This window comes from Condylostylus longicornis, unplaced genomic scaffold, assembly GCF_029603195.1.
Source record: "Condylostylus longicornis isolate FDR11 unplaced genomic scaffold, ASM2960319v2 ptg000031l, whole genome shotgun sequence".
NCBI lineage: Eukaryota > Metazoa > Arthropoda > Insecta > Diptera > Dolichopodidae > Condylostylus > Condylostylus longicornis.
In genome coordinates this window covers 9,470,249-9,490,097 of record NW_026578000.1, presented here as the reverse complement: position 1 = coordinate 9,490,097, position 19,849 = coordinate 9,470,249, and the positions used below count along the sequence as shown (strand labels likewise).

Sequence of the window (19,849 nt, the reverse complement as noted above, 5' to 3'; positions counted from 1 at the left end):
AAATTCAAATTTAATTTCTTGCAACAGTTTCAAAATTATTTTTCCCAATGAATAAATGGCCGATTTATATTCAAATGAAAAATTAAGTTAATTATCTATCATGAGTACATATATTAAGATTGAACTAAATCTTCATTTACGACCAGATTTATACTTTTATTCCCATAATCATTTTCATGATTTTAAACAGTAAGTAATCAATTTTATATTTTGTATATATCACATACGTATAGTACAAGACATGTACAAAATTTACGTAAAAAATGCTACATACTACATAGTATTATGTAGGAGTATATCTTGAAACATTAATTTTAATTGAAATATGAAATAAGTGTTGTTTTATAAAATTCAGTTAGTTTTATTTATGGAAAGAATTCTTATTTTTTATTTTTTATGATAAAAATAAAAAATACAAATTTAAATTGCTTTTGATATTATTTGATAAGTTCGGATTATGATTACGCCATCATAAAATGTTATCGATATAAAAATAAACCATAAGTGTCTATACAAACAAAATATTATGCAGGAACATGTGTTATATGCATAATATGATTGTCATATACATATACATATTCATATTTTATGGTGATAATCTATTATACTTATATCTAAAATGTATTTTAGGATGGAAAAACTTTACATTTTTGACGTGACATACATGTGTACGCATTTTCTCGCTATCTTTTTTGAATTGTGCATCAAAAAAGTCACAAAAAATATTAAACCAGTACGACATATCAAATAAATATATCAATCGATAATTGAATGCAGTATGTTGATTAACCTCATAAAAGCAAAAATGATATTCGAGTCGTTTATGTAATATAAAAAATTTTAATGCCATGGGATAAAACTAAAATAAAATCGATAAGTAAATAAGTATAGTTAAGGTTTAAAATTTCATAGTAATTATATAATTCGATCTTATTTTTTGCTGTACAAAATTCATTTATAAAGCAGTAAAATATCGTATAAAATTATTAAATAAGTTTGTAATCTGTCGGAAATCTCAACTAATTTAGTTATTATGTAGAAGTTCTTTTAGGAGGTTTTTAGAAAAAATTCTAATGTAACAAACTCTATGTCTCAGAGTGTGAAGTTAGTTCACGTTACTAACACTTGCTAAATTGTCATGAAAAAATTTCACATAATTAGAATTGGGGCACTTTTTATCTTAAACTTTTTTTCTTGTTGTAATAAAAATTTCTCAAATATTAGAAACTGAAAAATTAGTTCTTTTCAATAATAAATTTTTTAAGTTAGCCTTTCACATATTTTCATTTATTTATAAAAATAAATTTAATTGTGTTCATCTTTTGAGTGTATTAACCTTTCCATCGATCCATGTTTGAACTGTAACAATCAGATTGTTAATTACATCAACTCTTCCATTTAAATCCAAACCATCTAAATTTAAATCATTTTCTAAAGAGTCAATCATATTTACTAATTCTTTATAATCGGCCTCAGGTAACTTATCTTTCATACACGTTTCCACATTACTTACAAAAATATGCACAGTATCCATAAATGAATCGGTAGTATATGAGTCAATTAGATCTCTAGCATCTAGAATTGAGTCAATTGTTGTTCTTCTTTCATCTAAAATGGTTAATATATTATCAATTAAACCATTTGTTCCTGATTGGCCTTTCGATTCGTTTAATTTATCAACCAGCGCATCAATTGGAACATTGCAATCGATGAGTTTTGAGTTATCTGAACTCGATTTAGCTTGTTCTACTAATTTTTTCATACAGCTGTTAACGGCATCGACATAACTTGCTAAGTCTATAGTTTGACCAGCTGAATTTACAATATTTTGGAATTGTGTATTAACATAATTTTGTAAAGTTTCTGATTGCGTTTGTTCTTGTTGATGAAACATATCAAAAGCTTGGGTTTGAATATCAATAGTAACACCCAAATACGAAGTAATTTGGTTTAATCCTTTTAAAACAGTTCCAACAATATTTGTCAAGGTTTTAATCAAAATCCCGATTAATCCAAGAACTATATATAAATTAGGTTAAAAAAAATTTTTGAACAAATAATTCTAAAAAACAAAACTTACTTCCTTTCGGTGGACTAGCCTTTTGACCACATACATCGGTTTCAGTATTGCCAAATAGACTACTTAAAAAATTGATTTTATTTTTCTCCAATGAATTATGTAAATTTGTTAAAATATTATTGTCTGAAGCCGGTTTAAGCAAGCTGTCTACTGGTCTTAGCAGGTTGTCTACTGGTTTAAATAAATTATCTAAAGGTTTAAGCAAATCTCCAATTAGTCCTGGATTTGAATTCACAAGCGAAATCTTATTAAATAAAAAAATATTGATTTACGAATAAAACCCTTACATACACATCTACATGGCTATATTTAGTATATTGTTAGAATTTTATATCATCTAAATATTCTAATTCACCTGACTTAAGCTCAGAATTGTTAAAATAATTAAACTTAGATACATCTTTGGTATTTTGTTTTAATTTTTAAAACGTTTTCAATCAAAAATTTATATTAACTGACTGTTTAAATAATTGAAAAGGTCTTTAAATATAAGTTAAAGTGTAAATTTTTATGTAGTATAAATTTCTTCAGAGTTTGAGAAATTGATTTGCGCCTTTGCCAATTGTACAAATATTTTTTATTTAATTTAGTTCACAAATATGTATTTAATTTTATAAAAAGAGTAAAACATATATATGTATGCATACAATATAGTAAAAACCTATAAGCAATTTCAATTATTCTTAAAACCAGCTCATTTAGTTCAATATAACTTCGTATATGCAAAATTAAAAGACAAATTAGTCTTGCGAAGTTTAAAATGCGCATGTGAACTTTTCCGAGAATAGTTCTTGGAATTCCGAGAATTTACTTGGCTCAAATACACTATACAGTCGTACGAAACAAAATTGCCTCATTGAAATTTAATACATTAAATTTATACATTATGTGTAGCTAACTGTATAATAACTACAAATAACGATGCCATTAGTTGGTTACAATAATTGATAATTTAAATTATATTCGTTTGTATTACCACAATTGACTTGATTGAATTTAATTGAATTCTTTTACTAAAAAATTGAGAAAATTGACCAAATAATTGTTTGGGAAATACTCTTAGTAATCGAAAACGAAGACTTTACCAAACAGGTACAAAAATGTCATAGTATGTGTTTTGAACACATTTTTGCTTAAATACCAAGTAGCAGTTATATATATATAGCATTAATACATACTTAATATAATTTATATAATAAAAGCAAATGCAAAATATATCCAATACACATTTTTTAGTTTATTTAAAATGTACAAATTTTTTAAAGGTTTTAATTTCTGAATTTAGTGACAAACTGTAAACTTAGAATATGTGTGTTTAAACTTTAAGCAAAACTAACCTAATTTAGAGGGAAAAAAAAACAAATAAGGAGATAATCCTATTATTACTTAAAATTCGGTATATTAATTGGGAACGTTGCGATTTATGAATGTTCTCTGTGCTTAACTTCTCTTTAAATTAATTGATTTAATTGCCTTTAGGATGCATGCAAGCGTTTTGATTTAATAATTTGTAAATACCAAATCTGAAAAAATTATAATCTTTATGTTTTTAAAGTTTTGAATTTATCCACCCTTCTATAAAAATATTTTCATTAGAGATTAAATCGATTCTCTTTTGTATATCCAATTCATTGAAACTTAAATCGATTTCTAACGCATCGATCAAATTTATTAATTTTAAGTAATTCGTTTCAGATATTTTGCCTGCAATACACATTTTTATATTATTTACCAAGCTATCTACGATGTTCTCAAATGTTTCTTCCGCATAAAAATTTATAAGCTTCTTAGCATCTAGAATTGCATTAATTGATGATTTCCTTAATTTTAATATATCCAATATTTTTGAAATATACGAAATATCTGTAAAGCTGTTAGTGTTAGAAAATTCATTAATTTTCTTTGCTAGAATATCATTTGAACCATTGCAATTTAAATAATCGAAATTGAATTCATATGAACTAACTTGTTCGATAAATTTTTCCATACAAACATTAACACTATTAACAAAACTGTCTACATATATCTTATCAATCGCAGTACCTTCAAAGTACTCAAATTGAAGATTAACATAAGTTCTTAAAATTAATGATAATTTCTTTTCTTGCTCAAGAATATTATTAAATATATTGGTTTGAATTAAACTGACGTTAGTTAAATATTCAGTAAATTTTCGTAAACCGTTCGTAATAACTCCAGCTAAATTTTGTAAAACACCAGATGATTTTAATGAGGTATCCGATGCAACATCATCAATTATCTGAAAAACTACAAAAAAAAATTTATAGTGTAATTTAAAAATTTAAATTTTCAGAATATGTACATTTACATATATGAAATGCATTGTAATTGTAATTATCTATTATTTAATCACTTATTTACAAGAACAATATCAGTATAAAATATTCAATTGCTATACTTACTTACATACACGCGAAGAAGGTATATACATATATGTACATATTTTTTATGTACTATTAACTTTAATATAATTTTTAAAACTCACTTGAATTCCCATTTTCTATCGGCATTTCTGAAATCAAATTACAAATCATATCACAAAAATTATTCAACAAAGGCGTGAAACTATCCAAAAAAACCGCTTTATTTTCTTCCAATGAAATTTGTAAATTTTTGGAAATTGAGTTCAATAAATCTAAATTTACTGAATTTACCAAATTATTTGTAAACGTTACTTCAAATGAATTCATTGTTGAGCGCACTAACAATGTCTAATAAAATAACAAAAATTTATTCAAACAATTTAAGAATTTATACTACTCGTATATCGATAAATGTATGTATATTATTACCTGATCGAAGTTCAAAATTGTTAAAATTAAAAAAATAAACTGCATCTTGAAGAATTTGATATTTCTATGACACGTAATATCACTTTTAATTATTTAGATAAACTAAACTCTTAAAATATTTAATTAAAATTCAGAATTAAAAATTTTAAAATAGATTTTCAAATAGATTTTAAAATTTTTTAGGTTGAGTTAAAAGTTTAATGTCTACTTGTTATTTAAATTTTTTTTCAATTGTTCAAATATTATTTTAAAAATCGTTATAAAAAGCACATAAATACATATGTATGAATATTTAATTGCTAGGAAGTAAATAAATGAATGTAAACATTTTGCTACAAATTTTACAAATATAAGAATATAAATGTATATACTTATAAATATAACGGTTTTTCCAAAAAAAAGTTTGAAATTTGGAATTTTGAAATACAATATTGTCAGATTATTTGCTGCGAAACTGTAACCCTGCTTTTTTAGTACATACTTAGTTGTATCAAATTTCTATTGTTTTGAATTTGGAAGATAGTTTTGACTTAAATTTGGATTTGGATCACTCTGCTGTCATATTGATCCTTAAAGTGGTTAAAAAGTCCACAGGGCAGGTCCACTTTAGTGTAGAAAACGATAAATTAAGTAAAACGAAATTTTCCAAGCAGTAAAATTGCTTAAACCGAATTGGGTCTCAGGTTTTAATCTTAGGTTTTATCAAAAATGTCAACGTCTTTCTCGCTAATAATCTTTCATCTTGAGTGAATGACTTTTTATAATCTTTAATCCTTCTTAACTGAATGACTATGGTTCTTAGTAGAATTTCGCTTTATGCGACCTGAATCCTCTGAAAAGTTTACCATTTAGTTTCGGTAACAAACAACTGAATTATCAAATTTCAAAAAATTCCATCAATCCGCTCCGTGTATACTTACGATAAAAAATGTAAAATCGGCACTCAATTTGGTTTCCAAGCCCTAATTTTTCCAAAAAATTTATAGATCCATTTTTTTAACACCCTGATTTTAAATATTAAATTTAAAGAAGGAAATTGGTTAATTATTTCTCTTTATATACCCAAAAAATTTAAATTTGGCTCACAACAAGCTTCAGCTCTCGAGGTCTGACATATGCTAAAAGTTGACCAATCCGTGCCATAGTCAAAATAAACTAACATATAAAATTTCATCAAAATCGGTTCAGCCGAGCTTGGGATACACGCGCGCACACGTATAGCTGTGGTTTTGGGGTGTTAAAAAAATGAATATAAAGGACTCTTATCTTGTATTAAGTTGATCATTTACATCAATTGTTATAATTTACATTTTCATATTTTCAAATCTTGTTCAACATTGAGGCCCCTTAATGTCTAGAAGAGCCAGTTAGAGCAGAAAAACTGAAACGAACGAAATCTCTTGATTTAGCCTAAAGTGCTGATAAGTGGATTAAAACCCTGTACTATTGATAGATAGATAAGTAAAGCGTAAAATACATATGTAATCAGAAGCATAAAAATTTACTCACGTATACTATAATTTATTTTAATGTATTTTTTTCAAACTTATATAAAAATTTTATGTCAAACTTTGTTTTTTCTAGCAATTTCTATTTAAACGAGAAAAAATAGAGTTGACCTTGTCAACTCTGTGATACCCGTACGAATTTCTTATCCCCTGTGCGAATTAATATGCCATAACTGGCTATGGGGCAGACTATGCCTTTAAGTTGCCGCATTGCCATATTAATTTATGCCAAATTTCAGTACTGTGTTTTCAATATTATCTAAGATATGGCCAAACTACTACTGAAGTTGTATGGGAGCTATCAGAAGGAGTCAAGAGATTTTTATCAAACGACTTTTATCAAACACATTGGTCCTATTAATAATATATTCGTTTGTGTGAAATTTCAATACCATAGCTTTTATAGTTTCTGAGATATAGCCAAATAACTTTTGAAGTTGTATGGCAGGTACCAGAAGGAGCCAAGTAATTTCAACGACTTTTTGCAAACACATTGGCCCTACTAATATATTTTTTTGTGTAAAATTTCAATACCACAGCTTTTATAGTTTCTGAGATATAGCCAAATAAATTTTTTAAGTTGTATGGCAGCTACCCGAACCGGTGCCCCGATCATGTCCAATTTAAATAGGGTTCTGGCACTTACTACAATAAATCATTTGTGAAAATTTGGAGAATGTAGCTCAATTAGTTTTTGAGTTATCGTTGGGACGGACAGACAAAGCTAAATCAACTCAGAATTTGACGCTGATCAAAAACATACACTTGAGTCTATATCTAACACCGTTATTTCTTAGCGTTACAAACGGTAAGGCAAATTTAGTATACCCTTCGAACATACGTTCGTACGGGTATAATTACGTTATACGCTTACGTTATTTCTGAAATTTACTTTATTACAAATAAAGATACTATAGTAAAAAGTTTTGCAAATAGCTGTTAATTATTATTATTTTTCATTTAACTCTCAAAAAATGAATTAAAATTTGGCAAATGCTTACGGTTATTTATTGACAAATAAAAAAAAATCAATCTGAGCTCAAGAAGTAAAATTGTGTATTCTTTTAATTGATAATTAATTTTTTTAAGATTATTATTTCCTGAAAATAATTTCTCTTCATCAGTCATATCCATACATGATAATAATTATACATCAGTGTAGGTTAGACAAGATTATATGCATATACATGTATAAATACGTAGTCGAAACTCGATTGTACCCTCAAAACAAGATTAGAATAGATCTCGTATTCTAATACATACATACATTTTTATTTATTTATTGAATGATTTTGTTTTCAAAATAAATACATACATATAAGATAACAGAATAATAATATAACAGAAATAATAATATTAATCATTTTCTAAAAATTATCTTAGACCTTAAGGGGTTAAATATATTTTAAGGTGAAAAAGTAATTATTATTATTCTGATTCACACCATCTTATATCATTTTATTTTATTTTAGTTATGTGAATTCAGAAATCATGAATCGAAAAATAAAAAATGAGCAATAACTATCATAATACGAGTAATATATCTATATACATACATAATATATTCTAATAAGAAACAAAATTGTAAAAGTCATGTGCCAAGGTCAATAATTTTCTTTTATATAATAGCGCTTAAATAATTTTTTATAATGAATTACTTAAAGTATATAAATATATGAAGATATATGTGTGTAAGCATATGCATATACTTCTTATATTTTTTCTTTAAAATTTCGTAACAAATATTTGGGTATCAAAAATGATTGCAAAGGTAGATTTTTAAAAACGATACATCACACAGTATATACATACCGCGCATAATTTTATTAATATCACGAGGACAAAGGAAATTCCAATAAAAACTCGTTAAAATATGATTACTGAAATTATAAGACTTTATTTTTCAGAATTTTTTTTTAAAGGTTTGTGAGGTAACTTAACCAAAGTATAGTATGTGCATACATAATGTAGATTCCTACATACATATTTTTCAGATTTGAATTCATATATTTCAGAATACATTATATTTTTCAACAGAGCAAAGATAAAGATATTTCTAATTAATCTAAATAAATTGATATTGAGTTAATGAGTTTTACATATATAATGAGTTTATAAATATATAATGAATATGTATATATACCTATAGATATATTAGAAAAATACTATAAAACCCGCAAAACAGAGCTCAAACACAATGTATAACCATTTTAATTTTTTTTTTATTATATAATTATGTTATTAAACACTTTATACGAACACATGCAGAATTTCTCTTTTTGAGAAATAAATAAATAAGATAAATACAAGAATACTTTTAGACGATTAGTTTTGTATTTGTATAAGTGTAGGTATTTTTTTTTGTTTGGACATAAGTACATATTTTGATTTTATCTAGAAAATTTTGAATATTTAATATAAACAAAATTATACGTAAATGTATACATACATAAATACGTAAATATAAATGTATGCAAGTGTATATACTATATGTTCATGTACATGGTTTATATTCAACTATCAGTAAACTTTGTTGATCTCTAGACGTTGTTTAAATGCTTTTAAATGTGTTGCTGGGTTTTTGTGGATAAATTTAAATTATAAGCGTTTTTTCATTTTCACAAACCCTATGCGTATTCTAAGAAATTAAGTTGATTAAAATGTTTATGTTTAGTTTGTGATTTGACATAATATACTAAACATAAAACAAAAACTTACTTTAATAGAAATGAGTAACGAATTTCCTAGAATTTGTAATTGCTGTTTCGCCATTTGTTTAAAATTTGCTAAACATGTAAATTTTAAACTCAAGAATTATTCTTATCTGTTTCAAATTTTCAAAAAAATAGATAGGTATCAAAATTTTATCTGTTTCAAATTTTCAAAAAAATAGATAGGTATCAAAATTTTTTAATTAATTAAAATAATAACCGATAACAATTTTATTTTAGTTTTAAGTATAGTTATAAGTTCGAAGTCAAACAAGGTTTTTTCCCATTTTTCCTTAAAATTGCATATTTCTCAATTAAATAAATGCCAAAATATGTATAAAACATTAAAAATATCTTAGTTGTAAAGACTTTAAAACAGCCTAAACTCTATAAAAACAATAACCAACTATTTTAAGACAAAAATTTGTATATTACTGGAAGATTATAAATAAATAAATAAATAAATAAATAATTAAAATATTTTACGCACAAAATACCACAGATATCTATATATATACTTACATACATACTTTTTATTATTATATATTATAGGAGTTTATGAAAATACTCAAGCGAATACAAAGGCATATTTCATCTACGGTTGTTTTCTTGTTTTTTAATCATTCAATTCAAGTTAACCAAAGGACTGACTCAAAAACAATATTTGCACAAGACAAAAAAAATTAATCATTCAATCATTTGCTTATTTTGTCTGTATATGTACATATGTATGTTTTTCCTTTATATATATGGAATTTTTGGTTTGAAATTTTCCCAACCTCAACCCAATAACTCACTTTTTTTGGTTATTTCAATATCTCAGTTGAAAAATAACGAAAACACAATACTTTTTTGACGCTGTTCGAAAAGCATTGACATTGAAAAAAAATTTTTTAGTACTTGAATGGTTAATTTTTTTTGAAGGCGCTAATATTGGCAGTTTACTATCATCACTAAATAAAGATTATCTATTAAAAACAATTCCAGTTCAACTATACATTCATATATGTGTATACATATTTTACGTCAGAGATTCTCATTTATTTTTGCAGGGAATTTATTAAAGTTTGAAAATTCTGTAAGTTTTAAAAATCTGAATTTGTAATACAAAAATAATTTCTTGCGAATGGTGTTTAAAAACTTCTACGGAACACAAAATTTATTCTAGTGTATAAAACCATAAATTAAAAAAGTCCTTTTTAATGCAAATAAAAAATCGATTATGGAAATTTTGTTTTTCTATTCTGAAATTTTCTATCTAATCTAGAAATGGAGATAATATCAAAAATATTGGCAGTATGAAGCATTTTTCGTATACTATTTTTAGAAAATTAGTATGATAGTTTAAGTATGTCTAAATTTCATTATTCTTTTTATTTTTTGATACGTCAAAAATATTTTTAAATATCGCAAACTATTTTTGCTCAATAGCTAAAATTTATGTGTGTATGTATGTAGCTAATTGTTTCCTTAATTTGGTTTTCCAGGTAACGGACTCTACAAAAAATTCAATACAACACGGTAATAATTACATATAATGGCAAATATACCAAGACGACGTCTAAGTTCTGTTGGTGACTCAGCGCCTCCATCCGATTCTTCAGAAGGAACTGCGTCAGAGACATGTGATGTTATAAATCAAGATTGGCCAAGGAGCATAACATCAGATCCTACATCAAATCACCAGTTTCAACATCAACAACAGAAGAATTATCAAAATAATATAAATAATCAAAATTTTACGACAAACTCAACAAATAACATGAGTAATATAAACAGCCATAAGTTAAACCATAAAGAACAAGATGTTGATGCTATTAGTACAGCTAGTACTATATTATCAGAAAATGAACGTAATCAAGTAGAAAGTTTCTTTGCCGGTTTAGGAACAGAAATTTATGTCAGTTCGTCATTAGCTAATTTATATGAAGGTATTGGAAAAGACGATTGGCGTTTAATATATACTGGTATACCGGTATTATTGCATGATAAAGGATCAGCAAGATCCCGCTCAATACCACGCATTACTCTGTGTCTAGCCGAACGTGGTTCATGTTTTGCACTGTGGCGTGACATTATTGACAATTCATCACAATATCGCGCTGCAGGTCCGTCTTTTCATACAATGTCATTATCGTCAAACCTTAATCAAGTAATTGGTTTTAGTTTTGATTCATGTGATGCTGCTCATGAATTATGGAAATGTATTGAAAAATTAATTAATGATCCAGAGAATAAATTGTTAAACCAACCCGGTAGTAAAAGGAAAACTAAAAAAGAAAAGAAATCGAAACCTGTACCATTACCACCAAAATCACAAATATCACACCCGTGTCAATTTCATCATGTTACAAGTGTAACTAGAGAAGATGCTGAGCGTTATTTATTACAAACATTTGTTGCTGATGCCGCTAGTGGGAGCAATAAGCGTAGTCAGTAAAAAAATCTTGTTTTATTTTTGGAAAATGAAAATGTAATATGTATGAAATTTTTATATATTATATACTTACACATACACTATACATAAGATTCTTTGTATGATTAAAATTGCAACGATAAAATTTGTTTAGAATTAAAAAAAAAAACGTACATTAGTTAGAAAAAAAAACAAAACAAAAAAATTAGTCATGTATGAAAATTTTAGTTATTAAATTTAAAAAATATCACAGTTTTTAAGTTTAGTCATTTTAATTTTAATAGAAAAAAATCATTATGTAATATAAAATATAAAAAATGTTAAAGCACCTATAGTCGAAAACAACAAAAATCGAGTTGTAATTATTCAAATAATACTTTATATTATATGCCATTTAGTATAAAACAAATTTATACAGTTATTTGTAATCTAAAAATACCATTTACATTTTTAATTATACGATTCAATCAATTGTTATTTTTATATTTAAAAACCGATTCATAAAATTATGTACACAAGTGTAAGCTGTAAAAAAATTTACAATAATATCGAAAAAAAATAGATGTTTAAAATATCAGAAAATTGTATAAAGTGTAAAAACTATTTTACTTGTAATTATACGTTTACACAAAAAACAAAGCGTATTATGTATATTTTATTTTGTTCTTTATTTTTCTATATACAAATATTTACATAATTTATACACTATACGTATATACTTATATAACATGCAAAAATACTTATATAAAACTGTTAAAACTATTGTCATTTGAAATGACATATGCGTATAAATAAAACAAAACAAAAGTTAATTTTGATAAAATATTTTATTTAATATGCATTTTAAAAATTGCAAAATAAAAAAAACACAAAACTAAATAATCAAAAAGAAATTCACTAAGTGATTAAATTCGAAATGAAAATTTATTTATAAAATGTATCATAATAATTAATTGTTGTATCATACTAAAATAATTAAATCACAATTTTACAATAAATAAAATGAAATGAAACGATAATAGACAATGCAAGATAATAAAATGAAAGATTTTCACCTTAATAATCACCTAAAATTTCAACATAAAAGCTGGACTTATTATTTTTGCGTTAGTGCATAATATTTTTTTTCAAATTAAGTAACAATTATGTTAAAATTTTAAATTCATTTACATAGTTTAAAAAAAAATCTAGATAAGTAAATTTATGGGTGCTGAAATTATAGATTAATTTCTACTGATTGTAGAAAGAATTTTATACATAATGTCTAATTAAAAATAATGAGACGCACATTCAATCAAGAATATTTTAGGCATATATTTGAAAGAATTTAAAATTAAGTTTCAAAACTTTATTATTCATTCAATGATCGAGCCCAAGGCGAATTTTTTTATTTTGAATTATTAAGCTAGCTGATTATACTAATTACAAAAGACTTTATTTCACTAAGTTCTATTGAGTAAAGGTCTGGCATTTCTGAGAAGCATTCAGTTGATTCTATTTTCATTTTAATTTGAAAAACTTGTATATATATGTATAGACAGAGCAATGTGTCTATTAATTTCTTGCACAAAAGGTTTTGAAATCCTTGAAACACAGTTAAAAACTAATTAACACATTGGAGTTTATTCTGAGAAGCACATCATGTGTATTATTCATCAAAAAATAAATTAATATTATTTTCGATATGAAACGAAAATCATATTCTGGATAGCGATATTTTAAAAATCTGAATAGCGAAGTATTGGCATTTTCAATTTAAGTTACGAAGGAGTTTAATGATTTTATTTAAAGTAAAATTTACCCATAATATGTTAAAATGTGTTTTTAAGATATGAAGATGGATCATTAAAACAAATATCTTTTTTGAAATTATAATATTTCGCCTATTTTCAAATTTTTCATCACAAAAAAGTATCAAATCAATATTTTGCAACTATAAAAAATAGCATATCACTCGCAGCTCTGAGTACCAAAATTTTAGTTAGGCGATGACTTACAAGCAAAAATATTAATTGAAAATTCTCTTTCCTCAGAATAATATGAACTATGTATTGAAATTGTTTAAATTTAAATTGAATAAAATAAAATGTTAAGTTTATTTTACACAAAGACACAAACGTTACAATATTGTAATATAATAAGCGTAAAAATGAAAAAAAAAACAAACAAAAGAAATAACACGTAAATAAATAATTTGACTGTGATAAATATAATTATGAGAAATAAAGTATAGAAATGTATGTTATATTTTGAAATTTATGTAAAAATTTCAATTAAAAATTTTTTATTCAATTTTTATTATTAAAATTATAATAAATTGATTAAAAAGAACATGTACGTTTATAGTTTACTAAAACACACACGTCTTTATGTAAAACATATTAAATTTATACAAACCAAAAAAAACTTATTAAAACTGTGCGAATCAAAAACATTTAGTCACACGTAGCAATTCTTTTAAATACATATGTACATCAAAAACTTGTCTAAATATGTAAGAATGTAACCATAAATTTACTATTTACATTAATGTTCCAGTTTCAATGAACTAATTTTCACCACTTTCAGGAAATTTTTTATTAATTTAATTATTTCACCCTCAAGGTATCGAAAATTAAAAAAATACGAGCGTGCATTCATCATATCTACACAAAATAATAAAATTAACACAAAATATAAAATGTTTGTTCCACTACACAAATAAAAATCAAGTCTAATAGTTTTCTCACGTATAAGCATTTGTACATATGTATATGTGCATATGTATATTATATCAGTAACTAGCAATGTAAGAAATCTGACTTAATCCTTTTAGAAAGATATTATGCGCACTTTAAAGTTACTAAATTACGACAACTGAAAGCAACAATGACTAAACCTTTATAAGATTAAGTTGTGAACGAAGTTATTCTTTTGCAGCAATAAAAACTTTTAATATACATATCTGATTAATTTAAATACATATTTAAAAGTCTCTCGACAGATACTCATTTCTAAGCTTCGGATGACTCAAAATTCCAAGATGTGATCCAGCATCTTACAAGAATATTACCGGAAACCATTTATTCGTTGTTAATAATATTGATTTAATAGTACTAGAAATTCTTAATATATTAACAACTTTAGCAAATAATGTTTTTAAAAAGATATAAATTGAAATATAGTCCACCTTTTTGGTTCAAATGAAATGCTTCGTCTGCTAAATGTAATCAGGTAGCATGTTAAGTTATCCATAAAAAAAATATAAAAAAAAATTTTTAACGAAATATTTTTTTTGACACAATTTTATTTTGTAATTCTAAATTAAACATGATTAAAAATTTGGTTTTTTGTTGAAGTTTTAGATTTTATGATATGGAAAATAAAGAGAAAATTGAAAAATCAACAACAAATACCGATGTGTTAAATTTTTTAATTTTTATTTGCGCTAAAGCCAATACATACGCAATATCTTGAAAGGAAACTTATATTTTATAAATCATCGTATGTATAATTATATCGAAATACCTCATCGTATGTATAATTATATATTCATGCAATATAAATATATGGTATGTACTTGGTTATTGCGAATAAATCACTGCTTATCATATTTTTAGTAGTTATGACTGCGTTAATCATCAAAAAGTTTGTGCTATTTCCTCATTTTTATACAACTTATATGAAATAATGTTTAAAAATAGAAAATCATAGCATGGTCAAAAGTCATTTTTGAGGTATGTATGTACCTGCATACAAATCAAATCACTATAAAATTGCGACAAAAACTGTAAACAAATAATTTAAACTACATTTGTGTCTTTAGGCACTTTTCATTTGAACTCTTGCACTATGTTATTAAATGACTAATAAAAAGCTCACTCTACCCAGGTGCATTTTTTCTTCTCCAGAGTTTCAAACAGTAGTAATACCTAAATATTTCTTTATGTTTTAAGCAATCGTTTCACTCCATATACGAGTACATATGTATTTCTAATATCAGGTTCAGTGAAGCTTTATGCAATCTTAATAAATGCGTTAATACTGCAATTATTTAAATTAGTTTTAATATTTATCAGAAAACTCATTGAACAGTTGTACTTTTTAAGTGAAAGATTTTTTACTAATAAATAACAACAACTAATATAGGATAGTGCACAAATAATATGTAATTTTTATGTTGAAAACAGGATTTTAGCATATTTAATATGGCGATTTTTAATTCCTATGTTGAATTTGTTACCCTTCTGAAGCCAAAACACAACATATCTAAGTATCGGAGTATATAATATTTTTTTGTTATTCCAGTTTATATTTACTTATGTATGTACATTTTCTTTCTTTATCAATATTTTTCCACTATCGTCACTTATTTTTGATTGTAAATTTTTCTTGCAAAACTACCACATGTATATGTACATACATACATTGCATTTGGTATCCTAACAATAATAACGCTACAAAATAATAAAGTACATAATTATTTATTTTGAGAAGATAAAGAAAAAATGCGAAAATTTGGGTTAGCCAGATAAGGTCATTGAACTTCTTTAAAATGTATTTTGAATGCTTCAAAAAATTCTTTTTATTTTTAGGTACTTCTTCAAATTACAAACCTGTTGCAATACAGATTGAAGGCACAATAAGAATTTGTGAACACCATTGGATGTTTTTATTTACTCCATTTTTTAATACGTGTCTTCTTGGACACGTCAGAAAGCTTAGAATTAATATGTATGCATGTTGTTTCGAACATTTTGCTAATTTTTACCGATTCGTAAACTTGACTTTAGAAAATTTATTTGACCGTAAATAGATAAATATTCAAAATCCATAATTAAAATTCAAATATATTTATCATTGATTGTTGAACAAAATATAATTTCTTTAAATTTTGCTTTTTTAATAAACTTTAAAAGTTGTAGTTTTATTTTAATGTTTATGAAAAATATTAGAAATTTATTTTTAATTTTGACCCATAAAAATTTGTAAAAATAAACTGCAACACAACGTTGCGATATTTCTGAAACTGAGATTTATAAAATCTAAAAGCTTTTAAAACTTTTATTTTGTCAATAGATTTAAATATAACCAGGAGTTTGCATAAATTTGCAGGCCGAACCCTATTGCGCCAACCATTTCTTATGTTTTTTTTACTCAATTATTTAATAATTTGCATAGTTTCTATTACACTAAAATCAAAACACTAATGCACTATGTTAATAAAAAGGTAAGTACAGGCCTTAATGATTATATTGTGTTAATTTTTAGCTATTGAAAAGCAGACTGAAATTTGAACATTTTAAAAGTAAAGCAACAATCTAATAATACATTACAGAACTTAACTCCGCATACATAAAAACTTAAAATGTGATAACAAAAACTTCTTATGCTTTAAGATCTTTATTTAAAACGCAAGTTTTACTTTGTTTTTTTTCTTAAAATGTTCATATTTGCTTTGAAAAAAGTTGATTTACGATCCTTTAGTTTCTTTAGCATTTTGCAAAGACTGCGTAACAAACAATTTTGCTAGTGAATATAAATTAAATATAACTAATTTAAATATAACCAGGAGTTTGCATAAATTTGCAGGCCGAACCCTATTGCGCCAACCATTTCTTATGTTTTTTTTACTCAATTATTTAATAATTTGCATAGTTTCTATTACACTAAAATCAAAACACTAATGCACTATGTTAATAAAAAGGTAAGTACAGGCCTTAATGATTATATTGTGTTAATTTTTAGCTATTGAAAAGCAGACTGAAATTTGAACATTTTAAAAGTAAAGCAACAATCTAATAATACATTACAGAACTTAACTCCGCATACATAAAAACTTAAAATGTGATAACAAAAACTTCTTATGCTTTAAGATCTTTATTTAAAACGCAAGTTTTACTTTGTTTTTTTTCTTAAAATGTTCATATTTGCTTTGAAAAAAGTTGATTTACGATCCTTTAGTTTCTTTAGCATTTTGCAAAGACTGCGTAACAAACAATTTTGCTAGTGATTGTGAACAAAATTGTGAAATATGCTGCGAATATGTGTTAACTTGTCCCGAAACAATCATAGAATTAAGTCTTGGTGGAACTGCTAGTGGCCTAAATTGTTTTAGTACGTCTTCTTCAGGAATTTGTGTTTCTCCTTTGGACGCACGTGCGGCATTGTCTTGAGTTAATTTAGCCAAAGCTCTATGCTTTTCCTGAGAAAGAATAACAAAATGAGTAAGAAATTCCTACGTAAAAATCTATTTACTTGTTCTTGCTTAACTACAGCTTGTTGATATTTATTAAACTTGCTTGCTTCTTGATATAATTCATCAACACGTTCAATCAGGCATCGGAGATGATTTTCTAATACTCCAGCAGTTCCTAGATCCAAAAACCGATTCCCTTCTTCCTCCGGTACCATTTCACCTAACTCACTCATCATGATGTTAGTTAATGGCGAATTTTTAATAACAATTGGTACTTCAACAAATAAATTTTCATATCCGCATTTCAATTGTCGTAGGGCATCCGGAGTAAAATCACCTTCTTTATACATTGCAATAGCTTGTGGTGTTAAACGATAAGCTTTCAATGTCAAAAATCCTCTGGCAGATTTTTGAGTGTCATATATAACAACAACAGATTCTTCAATACTAGTTTGGTAATGATATTGAGACTCTAATAGAGGGAATGATAAAAAATTTCCAACATCAGCACTTTGATACCATCCAACATGGAAATGGTCAACGTTAACGCGTCTTAAACGTCTCATCATGGCTAACTGATATTCTTCTTCATCCATAGTCTCATCACCACTTTTTGGAAACGGAAAACAGTTCGTAATTTCCAGACGCTTATCAACTACTAATCCTAAAAGAGCACCCTGGGCCAAATCCATGTTGCTTGTTGATTCCTCATGGCAATGTTTCACCATTTTCATTACCGCCTGCAAATAATTTACATATATTTAATAAAATTATTTGTAAGTATGCACATATCTGATTTTATACATATATATAAAAAATGCAATACAATATCAAAAAGCAGACGAAAAATTTCTTTTAATTTTATATTTTGACTTGCAGCAGTCTCATATTAACTCCTGAAACATGTAGATCGTGCATTTTCATCGTGTCATTTAACCAAAAATTGTTTTTTTTTTTGGGTAAAAATGCAGAACGTTTTTGTTTGTACAATGGGTCAAATAGTTGAAAATTAAAATAACTTACCAACCCATCACATTGAACATAACTAATTGTATTGTCAACAGGCTCTTCTTTTTGATTTTGATTACGATTACGATTACCACTACGATTAGCCATGTTTATTGCTGGTTAGTAAAGGGAATATGTACTTGGAGAATAAAACGAGAAAACTAATAAATTTGACACGATTTTATGTTATATCGTTATCAGTGCTGTCGTTTGGGCTCCGAATGGAGCTTTTGGCTCCCTTTTGTTTACGTGTGCTCCACTGTTAAATATGGATACAAAAAACTACATTTTAATAATAAATGCCTACACATAAGCGTATTTTTAATTCATATGCATAACTTTGTGTGAAACTTTTTTTTGTTTTTAGTATGTATCTTATATTTAAATATGATTTAGTATAGTTTGTGTGATATGCAGTAAAAACCTTGTAATCTAGTACATTCAAATTATAGAATGCTAAAGAAGATTAACCTTGAATGATATCATAATTGAAAAGTTTGTATGATATAATTATAAAAAAAAGTCCAACATCATGCAAAAACCTATTTAACATGTTTCAAATCAAAGTTTTCTCTTCTGTATCAAATTTCCTGTATTTTGCGACAATTTTTCAGGTTTCTGAACAAAGAAAAAAATTTTGACTCGCAAAAATCATGTTTTTCTACAAGATTCTTGTTCACAGTGGAATGCCTACTTTGAAAAAAACATCAACTAGAAAATTTTTGCACCTTTACATCCATATTCACTTTCTAATTCACTTTTACCTTTATAATATCTTAAAAACTAACGAAAGCCATGTATGTTGCGTCTTTTAAATATCGGTATCAGATTATTAATAAGCACAGAGAGTGTTTTACTTATATTAGAATGTCGGGCTCCATTTTATCACAAAAGCTTAATATTTTTGCAAATTCGACTACTTTGTGCAATTATAAAACGGCCTGATCGTTATATTTCAAATGTCAGTAGCAGTCACTTTTTGTGCTCCATCTTGCATTGTTGTTAATGAGTGTTACCATATCATCATAAGTTAATCGATCTTGTATGAAGCCCGAATTTGGACTTTAGTGTTATATTGTTTTGGCACTAAATGTAAATACTCCATATTCTTGACAATACTATGTGAGCGTTACAC

At 25.8% G+C, this 19,849-nt stretch overlaps 3 protein-coding genes across 4 annotated transcripts in view; 1 reads left to right on the top strand and 2 right to left on the bottom strand.

The window, feature by feature from the left end:
• The window catches only part of LOC129608362 (uncharacterized), a 33,367-nt gene extending 18,541 nt beyond the window's left edge, over positions 1-14,826 (top strand). For both annotated transcript variants that reach the window (XM_055519845.1, XM_055519846.1), the window contains one exon: positions 10,600-14,826. In XM_055519845.1, coding sequence (XP_055375820.1) covers positions 10,650-11,552 — 903 coding nt within the window. In that variant the 5' untranslated portion in view covers positions 10,600-10,649 and the 3' untranslated portion in view covers positions 11,553-14,826. The remainder of the gene's footprint in view (positions 1-10,599) is intronic.
• Positions 3,352-4,938, bottom strand: LOC129608452 (uncharacterized). The gene is made up of 3 exons (XM_055519946.1): positions 4,894-4,938; positions 4,587-4,812; positions 3,352-4,348 (listed from the first exon to the last, which is right to left on the bottom strand). The coding sequence occupies exons 1-3, from the start codon at positions 4,936-4,938 to the stop codon at positions 3,630-3,632; spliced, it is 990 nt and encodes a 329-aa protein (XP_055375921.1). The 3' UTR covers positions 3,352-3,629.
• Positions 14,827-17,339: 2,513 nt separating the features above from the next.
• Positions 17,340-18,880, bottom strand: LOC129608320 (eukaryotic translation initiation factor 3 subunit H). Its single transcript, XM_055519771.1, has 3 exons — positions 18,730-18,880; positions 17,766-18,446; positions 17,340-17,712 (listed from the first exon to the last, which is right to left on the bottom strand). Exons 1-3 carry the CDS (start codon positions 18,820-18,822, stop codon positions 17,458-17,460), a joined length of 1,029 nt encoding a protein of 342 aa, XP_055375746.1. The 5' UTR covers positions 18,823-18,880; the 3' UTR covers positions 17,340-17,457.
• Positions 18,881-19,849: the final 969 nt, after the last annotated feature.

Coding starts and splice junctions, on each gene's coding strand:
- LOC129608452 (XM_055519946.1), bottom strand. CDS start 4,938: ATGCAGTTTATTTTTTTAATTTTAACAATTTTGAACTTCGATCAG. Junction 4,813..4,893: donor CAATTTTGAACTTCGATCAG/GTAATAATATAC, acceptor TTATTTTATTAG/ACATTGTTAGTGCGCTCAAC. Junction 4,349..4,586: donor GATAGAAAATGGGAATTCAA/GTGAGTTTTAAA, acceptor TTTTTTTTGTAG/TTTTTCAGATAATTGATGAT.
- LOC129608320 (XM_055519771.1), bottom strand. CDS start 18,822: ATGGCTAATCGTAGTGGTAATCGTAATCGTAATCAAAATCAAAAAGAA. Junction 18,447..18,729: donor ATGTTCAATGTGATGGGTTG/GTAAGTTATTTT, acceptor AATTATTTGCAG/GCGGTAATGAAAATGGTGAA. Junction 17,713..17,765: donor CTGTAGTTAAGCAAGAACAA/GTAAATAGATTT, acceptor ATTCTTTCTCAG/GAAAAGCATAGAGCTTTGGC.